Source organism: Corvus cornix, chromosome 9 (genome assembly GCF_000738735.6).
Source record: "Corvus cornix cornix isolate S_Up_H32 chromosome 9, ASM73873v5, whole genome shotgun sequence".
Taxonomy (NCBI): domain Eukaryota; kingdom Metazoa; phylum Chordata; class Aves; order Passeriformes; family Corvidae; genus Corvus; species Corvus cornix.
Genome location: NC_046339.1, coordinates 12,597,077 through 12,610,072, shown reverse-complemented (window position 1 = coordinate 12,610,072; position 12,996 = coordinate 12,597,077). Strand labels below are relative to the sequence as shown.

The following is a 12,996-nucleotide window of genomic DNA, read 5'->3' as shown; positions in this document are numbered from 1 at the left end:
AATCCAGACCAGTGGGGCTGAAGAGCAGCATCCGCCATCCCCACTCCAGATGGAATGCACAGCCATAGGCAGGGCTGAAATGGGGTCCTGAGCCATGGTCAGCATGGGGAACCCCAGCTGGCACTGGCAAGGTCCTACTGACCCATCAGGGAGTAAGATCTTTCTCTGGTTTTAAACTTATGGCAGATTCAGAGATGAGACATCAAGAATAACCCAGACCTTTTACTTAACCAGTCTATAATTTTTCTGGTCTCTCCTTCAGCCCAGTTGCACTTTGATTCTCATGACAACAAATAGCCCAGTTTCACTGTGTGGTAGATTGGATCCTGATAAAGTTTCCCACAATACCTCCAAGATCTCGGATAGGAGAGGCACCAAATACTCACCCTGTTTTCATGGATACAACAGAAAGCTGCTGCTTTCTGTGCTAGTAATACCCATCTCTGGGTGGGCTGGCTCCGATGCTCTGGCAGCATTAAGACTCCCAAGGCCTGAAAAACTGGCTGGAAGTCTCTGTGGCAATGTGTTATCTCACAAGATTTATGGTTCATTCTGCTCCAGGCAAAGTCAGAAATATCACCACAGTGATCACTCTGGATATTACTGCATTTTTAGGGAACTGCTCTGACATTCACAGCAGGGGAAGAAATGAGCATTTACACTTTCACCTCCAGCTCCAGCAAGAACCTTTCTGGGGGTTTGAGATGTGGTTTTTCAGAGACAAGGTGAGCAGGCTCCGGTTGCTTCCCAACTTGCAATTCTGGCTAGAAAATAAAGTAAGGTTGTGCTCAAAGATGAATGCCTGCACAAGACCAGGAGGGGGATTTTAGTTTTGGACATAAAAGACTAAACTCATAGGACTAGACTGTTGGGAAAGACAAAACCTTTCTGCAGTGCCCCATTTGCTGATGGAGAGATAAGCAATGAGGGGAGCAAACACCCCAGGCACCAGCACACTGAAGCCTGTCAGACAAGCAAAGGGAGGACAGCCCAAAGTCCCTGGCGAGGCCTGCACCTGGTCTAGGATGGCTGCAGGGAGGCTGCAATTCCCAGAGGGCACAGCTCCTCAGCAGCACAGATCCCAACTGGTTTGTGGGTGGGCTGACCCGCTTGCTGCCCAGCTGAGAAACCAGAGCACCCCTGCTTTGGGAGAGTTCTGTTTCCCCAGGACTCATGTGGGTGGTGAGGACAGGTCTCCCAAGCTTTTCTGCTGAAGATGTCCCACATCACACAAGTAATTGCACAACCTTGTGCTAGGGAAGGGAGGGATAGGATGACTGGAAGAGGCTGTAGCCAGGTCCACTCCCTCTTCCAGTTCATTATGGTGGCAGAGCCCCAGAAAGTCAGAAACACTCATATGTGATCAGGGACAGATGCTGACAAAAAAGCATCTTCAAATAACCACAAACAAAACACTATGTTAGCAAAAATTATTTTCAGATAACAACCTACATCTTAGTCAGACTCCTCACCCCTACGCTACCCACAGACTGCAGGGAGCTGCCTGCTGGCTGTGGAAGCAGAACAGCCTGATTTGTGGTTTTCAGGCAGCCCTGAGGTCCTGAGACCCTTTGGAAGACAGAAAATGGTAGCCAGCTACCTCCACTGTCCCTCACTGGTTGCAGGAGAGCTGCAGGATGGCATCTGTGCCACTGCATGTCCCTTTCTGCATGGTGGGCATGGCAGTCCCCAGAAACAGGCCAAGCTGGCACCCCTGTGTTTGCCATCACCACCCTCCGTGCTGGCAGGGGTGGTGCTGAGCCTGCTCCAGGCAGTCTGTCCCTGCAGCTGACAGTGGAGATGTGCTGCCCCATCTGACTGCCAGCATTGGGGCATATTCACAGCGTCCCTTTCACCCTCCACCCAGCAAGGGTCGTGATGCTCAGGTGATGGCTGGTGATAAGCAAGGGGTGGCCATCCGTGCGACTGGTGCACAGGCTGCTCCTGGCCTTGGCATCTCCTGCTTCTTGCACTCCTGCTCAGTGAGGAAGAATTCCCTGCTTGCTGCTTTGGTGGTACCAGGCCAGCACTTCCTCTTCTACAGGGAAGCGTCAGTTTAAGCCCACAGTACCCCAAGGCTGCACAGCTACATCGCTGTTGGGAAAGAGGGGAGAGAAACCAGTGCTGTGATCCTGAGCGGTACCTTCCCAGGGAAGTGTCATCAGATCTGTGAGTTATGCTTACGATTCCCTTCTTGTTTTCTGGAAAGATACTTTCTTTCCAGAGCCACAGCCCCTGGAGTGTCAGCAGCTGCACACATGCCTTGAAGCAAGGCCCCCTTGGCTTCAGTCCAACCTCAGAACAGACAGAGATTTGACTTTGTAGCTCAGTGACTGAGCCACTTTTATGTTTAGTTGAGGACATATTTAATTGTTATATTTAATTCAGTTGGGGAAGACATCCTGTGCTCTGCTGTTTAACAATGCCTGAACATGAGTGGTCCTTTCTGCTTTTCTGTTTCCAGAGCAGTCCTGTTTCCAAACTGCCACTCCAGGACCAGCCAGACCCACAGGGCTGAGACCCAGGAGGGAGCCTGGGCCAGACTCTGCCAGGATGTGGGAGCTGAGACATGGGGCTGGGAGCAGATCTCTTGAAGGTGTGCGAATTTCTGGTTGTGAGATGATCTCCTGGTTAACTGGGAAATCCCTGCACTTCATCCTGATAAGGTGGCAGTAAGGAGTCACTAAATGCTGGTACTCACCACCCCCATCATTAGGAGCAAAAAGTAGGTAGGACTTCTGAAGTGGGTAGGACTTCATGATTTCCACATTATGGCTCAGAACAAGATGTAACAGCTGTAGTTAAAATTACTCCATCTCTGCTACTTCCCACCACCCAAGGGAAAGTTATTTTTAATTCCAGGTTGCCTAAGGGATACTGCACAGTGAGATCTTTTGCATCATTGCCAAGGGTCTTTGCCTGGCAAGAAATCTGGGAAGAGAGAGCCCTTCCTGCAGCCAGCTGGGACCAGACTGGAGCCCAGGTGTGGGCATGCCTACGGAATGACCTCTCCAGGCTCCCCAGCTCCTCCTGAGCAAGCAGAAGCTGCCACTGAGGCAGCCTTGAGAGTGCAGAGGACCAGGTGTCTGGCCAAATCCTCTTTTATTCTTCTCAGTTTTCAAATAAACTTGGGCTGAAGCTATTCCAGAAGCTGCAGTGGCACTGTGCAGGCAGGACCTTGAGTGCTCTGAGTCAAAAGGACAGTCATGCAAACCCAGAGGGGATTAGCTTTTAATGCGCTTCTCAGGGCAAACCCTGAAATCAGGGGATTGCCAAGATCCCAGCAGGAAAACTAGCCAGCTTGCTGCCCTCCTGACCACAAATCCGCTACCAAACTCTCCCAGTGTCAGGAAAACTCACACAGAAATGTTGGAACAGCTATGGATGCACGACAGCACCCCAGCCATTGCCTCCCCATCATATGAAACCACACAGCTCCATTACTTGCACTGCAGGGTAGCAGGACAGTCACACCTTGTCCGGCCCTGGTGCGGTGGCACAGCTCCAGTTCCCTGAGGCCACCTCATGGGAGAGTTCAGGAGCCTCCAGAAGAGATGCTGTGTAGACATCAGAGCAGTTATCCCTGCTCAGCTTTATCCTTCTGGCTGGGAATGAACACGGTGCTGTTGGAACACCTGCTAGGTTTGCTCCCAGGGGTCTCTGAGCTAAACTGAGATATCCTGGCTGTGCACTCAGTTTCCTCTTCACTGATGTCTGTATTAAAACCCAGCAGCAAAATTGGGAGGTAGCATCCCAGCTGGAATTACACGATTTTTTATGCTACTTAGCATTTTAAGAGCTAAATTTTAGACTACAAGAACTTCCCTTGTAAAGGCTTTTCTCTCTCTGCTGTGTCACCTGCAGCAGACAGTGTTATCCAGGTGTTTTGCTCTGCTTTGCAATGAAGTCCTTATGCCTGCTGGGTAGTTCATACTCATGCTTTGTCCCAGAGAAGAGTCCTTGAGTTGGAAAACAAGGCAATAAGCCCTGTACTCAAGATACAGCTACCACTGCTGGGATTTTGGAGAAAATCAGGAAGGTCTGGAAACCAGCCTGTCTCTCCCTGGAATTTATTTGGAATCTGACAGTGACCTGTGGTGTGCTTCCCTGCTGAATCACTGCCACAACCCTCCCTCTTCAGAGCTCAGTTTCCTTTCCTGATCCCTTAGGAATAATCCATAATAATCCTTTGTAATCTGCAAGAGTCCACTACAAATGCAGGTTTAAGAGCTGTGAATACCCAGAGTCCAGGGGTTATGCATCTCTGTCACGAGATGCAGGACACAGCTGGTACTCCTACAAAAGTCTTGCAGTATCCAGTGCAGCCAATGTAAGGCTCAAGACTGCGAATAAGCCTGTGAATGATGTGCGTGTGTGTGTGTGTGTGTGTGTGTGTAACAGGCATGAACCTGACCACTATAGAATATGAGCCTTCATCTTACATATTTCAAAAATGAAGAGAGGAAGCCTCTGAATTTTGTTACCATTCATGTATACATTTATTAAGTCAAAGGAGTTTGATCATGTCACAGTATGTTACTAGAGCACATGAGATCTTTTCTTTTTAACTTCACTAACAATGGTTATTAATTATTTTTGCTTTTCAAGCTTTAAAAAATTTACTCTTCCTGAATTCCCCATGAAAGGGTCTTTTTTTTTTTCCTTTTCTTTTCTTAAAGTACAAAATAAATGTTTCTCAGACATGTAAACAACCATTATGGAAATGAGACTGCTCCTAAAGTTAACTTTATTGTTATGGATGTTCTGACAGATCTACATCATGTTGCATGTATTTCAGCTCAGTGACTCCTTCAATGGAGGTTATTATTGTTATCGTCACCTGTGCTGCTGTACTGGAGGCCTGGTCAGGGTTAAGGCCCTTCTGTGCAAGGTGCTGTACAAATACTTGGCTGTAACTGAGGTCCCTGGCAAGAAGGGTATTCACTGATGTGACTATAACCCATACATAGCCCACTGGAGCTCCATCTGCTCCACAGCGTTCCACACAAATCACAGGAGCTCAAGGAAAATTCTTCTCCAAGCTAACTCTGGAGTTCATGTTCAGATACCGGTGAAGAGAAGGGAAATGTCACTGCAGGCCAATCCTGACACCTGCAGTCCTGTGCGTAAAGCTGCTCACAGTCATGGGAATGCTCATAAGAGTAAGAAACTCCTGCGGGGAAAGTCTACAAGGTTGAGTCCCTGGGTCATTGAACTCCTTTGCAAGACAGCATGTGGGAAAAGCAGATTGGTTCCTTTTCTCTAATGTTTCATCAGTATAATTCTAAGAGAGAAAGGGACAGGGTCAGTTGCTCAGTTTCAGCACCTTGAGCATTTTGAGTTCTGATCCCCAAATTAAAGAAGTCTCTGCTCCGCCTTGGGCTACTGTGACCAGGCCTGGAAAAGTCAGTTGGACATTCTTTGTCATGAGGAAGCAGTGGTTTGCCATTTGAGCATGGAGGGAGTCTGTTTTATGGTGTGAAGGCTGCATCCTAGGCAGGAATTGTGAAGATTGTGTTCAGCCATCAGCACAAATTATTCTGAAAACACTTCAGAGCAATTGCAGTCTAAATAATGATTATAGCTTCATATTTGAGGTGAAAAAAAAAGAATTACATGAAATAAACAGCAAAGAATCATTGTCCCTGCACAAACATAACATATTCCTGCCTATGAAACATCCCTTGCAAATTACTGCCCTTTAGGTTATGTCAGATATTTAAATGAACCCTTTAGAGCTAAAATACAGTACTTTGAAATGAGGTTAGAAAAATTTAAGAAGGACTAATGGGAAGTGTGTACAAAGCTCTCCTTAAAACAAATTTCCCACCTGGGTAGCTTATGAGTGTGAGGCCTCAGTAGACGTAGAGCCGGTCTGCGATGGCAGCGGGCATGTGGGTCATGATCTGCATGCGCAGCCACCAGTAGTAATCCATGGGGTGGTAGCGGGTGTAGGGGGCCGTGGCGGTGAGCGCGTGCGCCACGCTCTCGATGACCGGCGAGGTGTCCCTCGAGCCACTGTTGCAGTATGACTCCATCTTGCTGACCTGCTCGTCGAAGTACTTCCTGCCGTAGTCCTTGCGCACGATCTCGGGGAGCTCATCCCACATTTTGTCGGCGATGGCTTTGATCCGCTCGGGGCTGTACAGGTTGGTGCCGGCGATGAAGTTGCCGGGCTCCACAATGCTGACCATGACGCCCTGGGGCTGCATCTCATAGCGCAGGCAGTCGGAGAAGGCTTCCACACCGAACTTGGTGATGCAGTACGGTGACCGGGCAGGGCTGCCCATCCGCCCCATCATGCTACTGATGTTCACCACACGACCTAGGCAGAGGCCGGGCAGAGCACAGCTGAGCCGTGGTACCTGACTTGGAGCTGGTACCTGGCACACACCACCCCACACATTCCTGAACGTGCATCCACCCACCCACCCACTAAGGGCTGCCTGGCAGAAGTGCTCACGGCTCTGCCTGAGCAGTGCTGTCCTAGGCAATGGCCTTCAGGCAGAAGAACAAGCCCACTGCTTATGCTCCTTGGTTCATTCTACCTGAGGGAACAAGCACATGTGACACACAAAGCTCAGTGCTATGGGAAACACAGGAGAGGCTGGACACAGCCTGCAAGGGGTGAAACAGGATTGCTTTGCAACCATTTGGACTGAGCCCAGACATGTGAAAGTAGGAGCAAGGTAAGCTTCTGGCATCAAAGCTGAGCTTGTTTACTTGCAAATCAAAGGCCAGTGGTGGCTCAGTGTCTGCTTCCCAAAAGGGAATGGATTGCTCCTGCCCCACCAATGGGCAGAGCAGCTTAAATCCACTGCACTCTTTTTCATGAGACAGCTGGGTTATGGCTCCAGGCACAGAAGTCTTTCTCCCCTCCAGAAGCTATCCATTTAGGCTGGGGAAAATGCTGGTAAGAGGCCGTGGACGCTGTAGTCTAGGCAGAGGTTGGAGTTCTCTGCACTTTCTTTCAGGGCTCATTGCTAAATTGTGTCAGAAAGAGAAACTCTGACCTCAGGACAACCTTCTATGGCTGCCCAGGCCACATCCAGCCCAGGTCTGCAGCACAGGGCAACATTGTTAATGCCTGTGGATGCCTCAAGAGTGAAAAATACCCTCATTTAGTCAGGTAGCAGGCCCTAGCACAGGAAAACTTTTGCCCCTTGATGCTGAGACCCCTGCAAGCTCCAGGTCTGCATGCCTTTGTTATACAACCCCCTCTTCTCCTACATCACAGCTCCCAGAGTAACAGTGCAAAACGACAACTTCCCTGCAAGAAGCTTTTTACACTGCTGCTGCCCACCCTGCCACAGCTGGTTTTCACATAGCAGGCAGGAATGCTCCTGGCACTGTAATTTATTGTGAGCTGCAGCTTCTGAACAGGTAAAAGAAGGTATAATGGATGTGTGGGATGTTGCAGGAGAAGGCAGCATATATGGGAAAGAGAAATAATAACTGGTTTTCAGGCCCACTGCCTTGCTGTGTAACTCAAAGAGGTGAGGCAATCTGTGTGTCTGCTGGGGGCCACATTCTGTCTGTAAAGGTAGGAAGGTGGCCGATGGCACAGAGAGAAGTGCCATAGACCTTCTGGCCCCTAACACAGCCAGATGTGGCAGGCTGAGGGACCTGCTACAGGGAGAGCCAGTCAGGAACTCTGCCACTCACCCTTTGACCTCCGGATGAGCGGGAGGAAAGCCTTGGTGGTTCGCACGGTCCCCCACAGGTTCACTTCAGCTACCTCCATGTAGGTGTCCATGCTGGTGAATTCAACTTCCCCAAATGTGGAGATCCCGGCATTGTTTACCAGCCCCCAGAGCCCTACAAGACAAAAAATCACGCACTATTACTTGTGCTAATAGATTATTGAACTACACAACGGAGCTTTTCATTACAACTTGTGATGGTAAAGACCAGATAGAAAAGAGTCCAGAGCACACTTTAGTCTCCTGAGCAAATATAACCCATGGGGATCTGCCTGTGTCACCCAAATCTGCAGGCACAAAGTACTGTGAATGAGGCTTCTCAGGAAGTTCTGAGCCAGCAGAGAACTTCAACCTTGTCTAAGCTTTCTCCTTGCCACTCTCTTTTTATCCATAGTGATTTTTTAAAAGAAGCAAAGTATACAATGCAAATAACAAGAATAGGAATGACCTTGTAAGAAACAAAAGAGTAATTCTTTCAAAGTAAAATCCCTTCTGTCACCACAAGAACTAGAGTGTCTGCAGTGCTAGGAAGGAGGGTGTAGGCATGGGCGAGCATGCATGCCATGGCCTCTCCCTTTTACTCTGCTGCAACCAAAACGGCAATAACTGAAGCTACCTACTTACTTGGCAATAAAAAGAAAGATTAAAAAGGAATTTTGAAAAAAATGAACTCACTTCATCTAATATTCTAATTGTACAGGAAACATGATGAGAAGAGATGAGAAAGGCTTCTATCAGGCTGTTTAGAAAACTCACTGTTATCTGTTGACTGTGTCCAGATCTGTTATCAGAAAAAGCCCAGAAAAGGCAACTTCATCCTGGCCTGTTCTTGAGAACACAGAGCTAGAAAACTTAATTTATACAGAAGATCCATACAAAAAAATTAAATACAAAGAAAACCAAAAGAACTAGGTTTGCAAAATCCGAACCAGAACATTACTGGTTGTTCTGCTTTAAAACAACCTTGTGTTGAATGTGGATATCCTGTAGGAGAAAAATGTACTTCACCAAAGGGTGGAAAGGTTTCAGAAATGTATGAGCAAAAGCAATTTTCACAGTACTGGAGCAGAATTTGCTGTCATCACCTCAGTGGAACGAAGTAGGCAGGCTAAGAAAATCAGTACAGCTACCCCCTGCACTCTAAAGGGTAGTATCTACAATAACATTAATGATACCCAGCTGGCTTCACAGGAAATTCTTTGGAAAACCTCTCCATTTCCTTTCCCTTTTGAAAGAGTGGGGGAGAAACTTCCATTGTTAATTCCCAATCTTTGGGCACTGGGCAGGTTTTACAACAGAAAGGGAGTCACAATAAACTTCAGTTCACGGGAACAAAGCACTAATCCTAGAGCCTTGAATACCACTCTGTTTTTGCCAATGTCCCTACAGGAGCTAGTGGAGAACAAAGCAGGTTCCTTTGTAGACGCTGTGTGAAGTGGGAAGCTCCTTTCTGATTTGGCACAATATCCAAACGGGCCAATTGCTCTGCCCTCCTGCCCGTCAAAGATTTGTGTCCTTCAGTCACATGCTCAGCTTTTGAAATATGCCCTGACAATGCTCTTGGAGCCCAGCCGAGGGAGCTCCTGCCCCCTCCGTCACCTCAGAGCCCACTGCATGCACCCACCCACCTTTCTCTGGGTCCTCGAGGCTGTTTTGCACATGCTCCACTGCCCGATCCATTTCTTTGCTGTCACAGACGTTGAGCTGGACAGTTCTCATTCGATCACTCTTCATGTCATCCAGTTCCTTGGAGCCACCCTCTCCCTTGTCCTAGAGGGGAAGAAAGTGCTGGTTTGAATCTGGCCAAAGAGTCTGTGCAGAATATCAAATACATAGCAACCAAGCCAAAGAGTGCACAGGGCAGTCACAGAATAATCAGGACAGTCCTGCAGCTCTAGGAGAAAGGGGAGCAGACAGGGCTGGTCCTGCAGAATACTATTCCTCAAGCATCTGGTACAAGTCAGCTGGTACAAACTGTTTCAACTACCAAGAAAGCAGCCAGAACTGGATCTGCCCCAGCGAGGCAATCAGCAAGCACCCCTTGCCCAGTACATGCTCCTGAGGCCAAGCTATGTCCCACTGCTGCAGCAGTGGGAATGTGGTGCCATTCACACGGGGCAACTCGATTGGGGGGGTATGGCGTAAAATGGCCAGTGAGGAGCTGCACACTTAAATTGCATGTGCTTGTTGGTCACACTGCCAGCTTTGGGAGCAACAGTCTGAGAAGAGGGACTGCTGCCCACTGCTCTCTCCCTTCAGGTGGTCTATACACGGGTTTCCAGGCAGTGGGAGCCATAACTATTGCTTCCAAAGCACTGCTACAGAGTCCGATCATCGAGAGTCTGGCCAGCCTGTTTGCTAGCAATTCACCCTGGCATCTTCTCCAGCATTTTGCTCTCTTCTCTGCCTCCCCCTCTCAACTTTTTCTCACTCTCATTTCCCGTCTCCACTCCTTTTTTCTCAGCTCAGAACAACAGTTTCCCCCAGTACACATTCCCTCACAGCCCAGCAAGTTGACTGCAGCCAACCCTTGAGATACTTTCACATGGGCCAGACATTGCTAGCAACAAGGCTGCCGTGCACAGAGCTCATCCCTTCGCAGTGGTGAAGCCTAGCCATGGTGCTTCCAGAACACAGAAACAGGATGTTAGGATGAGATTGGGACTATACCTGAATCATTCCCATGGTTATAAGCTACTGGACTGTGCTGGCCAATCCAGACTACTTTTGTAGAGGATGGTGAGATATAGCTCTGAAAATGATCAGATTTTGGGAACATTCCTGTCTTTACTGTAAGAAGCTCCTTCAGTATAATCCCTCATTAGAAGACTGTTAAGTCCCCTTTAACAGGCTAAACATGGAATATTTCCACAGGATCATCTGCTCAGCTCTTCCTCCCCCACTGCTCAACTTTCCAGGTAGACTCGCTCACTGTGTCTGCATCAGCAGGCAAGCATCAGAGTGCACTTCACTCCTGACAAATAAGGGCTTTGGGCTAGATAGCTGCTTTCCTCTGAGCCAGAACAGGCCAGGACTTCATGGCAGGCCTGTTTCCTGATTGCTGAATGACTTTAGTTTGCTCTGGGCAACTCAAGTCACAGGTGCTCCCTGTCAGATGCCAGCAGGCAGTTGTCAATGAGACAGAGCTTGTCTGCAGTCTGAGCCCAGGCTGCCCACCTGTCCCTCAAGTGAGAGTTCCCTTCGGAGACCACACCTTAGATACCACATGAGGGTGGCCATACAACCCTGTCTCTATGCCACCTGTCTTCCAAAAATCCTTCTCCTGGCTCCTCTCACTCCTGTGCTTATATACTGTGCTCACAGACATTTCACTAATATAACTACCTAACATGTCCTCTGTCTTCTTCTCCATGCTTCCATATTCCATCACAGACTGTTAACACCAGTTAGTGTTTGTCCTTAAGAGAGGCTATCTACTGGTTCTCTCTTCCTAGGGAAGCACACTGCATACAGAAAGGAGGTTAAAAGTCTCATGTGCAGTTTAATGGCAGTGTTAGAGTGACTGAAGAGTTTGGTGCTAAGTTCGCTGCCCACTCAAAAGCACTGCAGTGCCAAAGCAGTCTATATGGCAAAGCACTGGAAAGCACAAGTGGCAAATGTGGGAATGCCAACAGGGAATCAGCAAATGCAAACATGCAAGTCTCTTGAAAACAGCAGATATCACTAAAGGAAAGAAGGAAAATGAGGCCAAGGTCCTTCTTTCCCTGATTGCAGTTCTATGAGGTGCTACAAAATCTCTGGGCCACACCAGCCTTAGAGGTCTCATAGCTCTGCTGGGACCTTTACAGCATCCTCTTCCTCAGCGCTTACAGGGTTGGCTCTGCAAGCCAACTCCCTCCTGCCCTCCCACCCACACGCAGCTGGATGCTTGGAAGGGACTCCCAGGGCTGGGATCCTGGCCAAGAATTGGACTCTGTGTGTTAGCCCACACCCACAAGGCCATTTCCTTGGCTTTCAGAAAGGGCAGATGGGAGATGTTTAAGTCAGGCACCTGGTGACCGTGTCTCCTGGCAGGGGATGCAGCCTGTCCCACAATCCCCAGGCCCATACACAGCAGTGAAAGGATCTTCTCAAGCTACAGCAGGACACCAGTGCATCTCTGCTCCCAGCCCCAGGGCACACTGTCCCCATGGCAAGAGGGGCCAGCTTCTGCACATTGAAAAAGCACATTGTTGCCTTGCCCTCCTCTTTCCATGGTACTCTCTGGGGCTCCCGAGCTTCAGCTTGTATCTTTATCAGTGTGTCCTTGGTCTCTAACATCCTGTGGCTCTGAGCACTCCTGTGAAGCTCTGCACAGAGAACCTCTGCCTTCTCATTCCCCTGCAAGCCACAACAGGCCTGAGCACACACAGCAAAGCAAACAGGGGTTCCACCACACTCCTGACAAGAGAGACAAACATCACATATGTCTACTGGTAACAGATACTGATGGAAAAATACCTTCTTCATCTTGCGTCAGCTGGCTTCTCCATATATTAACCAAAGAGGAAAAAATCAGACAGCTGCAGCATGAGTGTTCATTGGATCCAGTCTACCACTGTCTTTTGGCAACGCACCATCAACACAACTCTCACATGAGTATATTTGCCACTGAAAACGTTAGGAAGTAACTGTGTGTGAAATAGCACACTGTTAGCACAGATCCATCCTTGGGCTCCCCTCAGTCATGACTCTTCACTCCTCTCTCACATTTCCATCAGTAAATTTAGTGAGGTGCTCAGGATCTGGCCACTCTAGGAAACCTTTCCTAATAAAGAGTCAGCACTGCACATATTTTTAATCTGCAGTAAGGATGTGGCATTCCTAAGAACAGTGCATGCCCTGAGGACACAGTGGCTCCCCAAGATGCAGTCTGCTTCTGATGTGCAGGTGCGCTGTGAAAAACAAACCCACGAAAGTGACACTGAAGTTTCAGAGTCATTTCCTCTACCTCGGGGCTAGGTCAAATATATCCAAGCCAAAGATTATGTTGCTTATTTCTACCTCCACTTTTATCTAGCATCTAAAAACACAAAAGTTTTTCTGCTGCTAAAATCAGCACCAGCAATAATTATACTCTGATCAGAATTCTGCTTACAGTTGTGCTAGAAAAACCTGTGGCACAGTGAGAAATCAGCTTGGTCTCTTGGAGCTGTTTTTGTTCTACATAAAGTATAATGGCCTGAAGACACACAGGAGGCCACACAGCTAACTAAGGAGCTTTGGCATTTTCCAGTGTTTTCTGATGACAACTGCTACCATTCTTGGTATGGCCACACAGATTTTGGAACAT

The 12,996-nt window shown here is 48.4% G+C and overlaps 1 protein-coding gene across 2 annotated transcripts in view; it reads right to left on the bottom strand.

The window, feature by feature from the left end:
* BDH1 (3-hydroxybutyrate dehydrogenase 1) overlaps positions 1-12,996 on the bottom strand; it is a 58,869-nt gene that overhangs the window by 38,311 nt on the left and 7,562 nt on the right. The window contains exons 5-7 of one of the 2 annotated variants that reach the window (XM_039557287.1): positions 9,332-9,473; positions 7,666-7,818; positions 5,831-6,325 (exon numbers count right to left, since the gene is read on the bottom strand). In XM_039557287.1, coding sequence (XP_039413221.1) covers positions 5,856-6,325; positions 7,666-7,818; positions 9,332-9,473 — 765 coding nt within the window. In that variant the 3' untranslated portion in view covers positions 5,831-5,855. Of the gene's footprint in view, positions 1-4,471; positions 6,326-7,665; positions 7,819-9,331; positions 9,474-12,996 lie in introns of those variants that run through there. The other variant, XM_039557286.1, reaches the window with a different exon arrangement.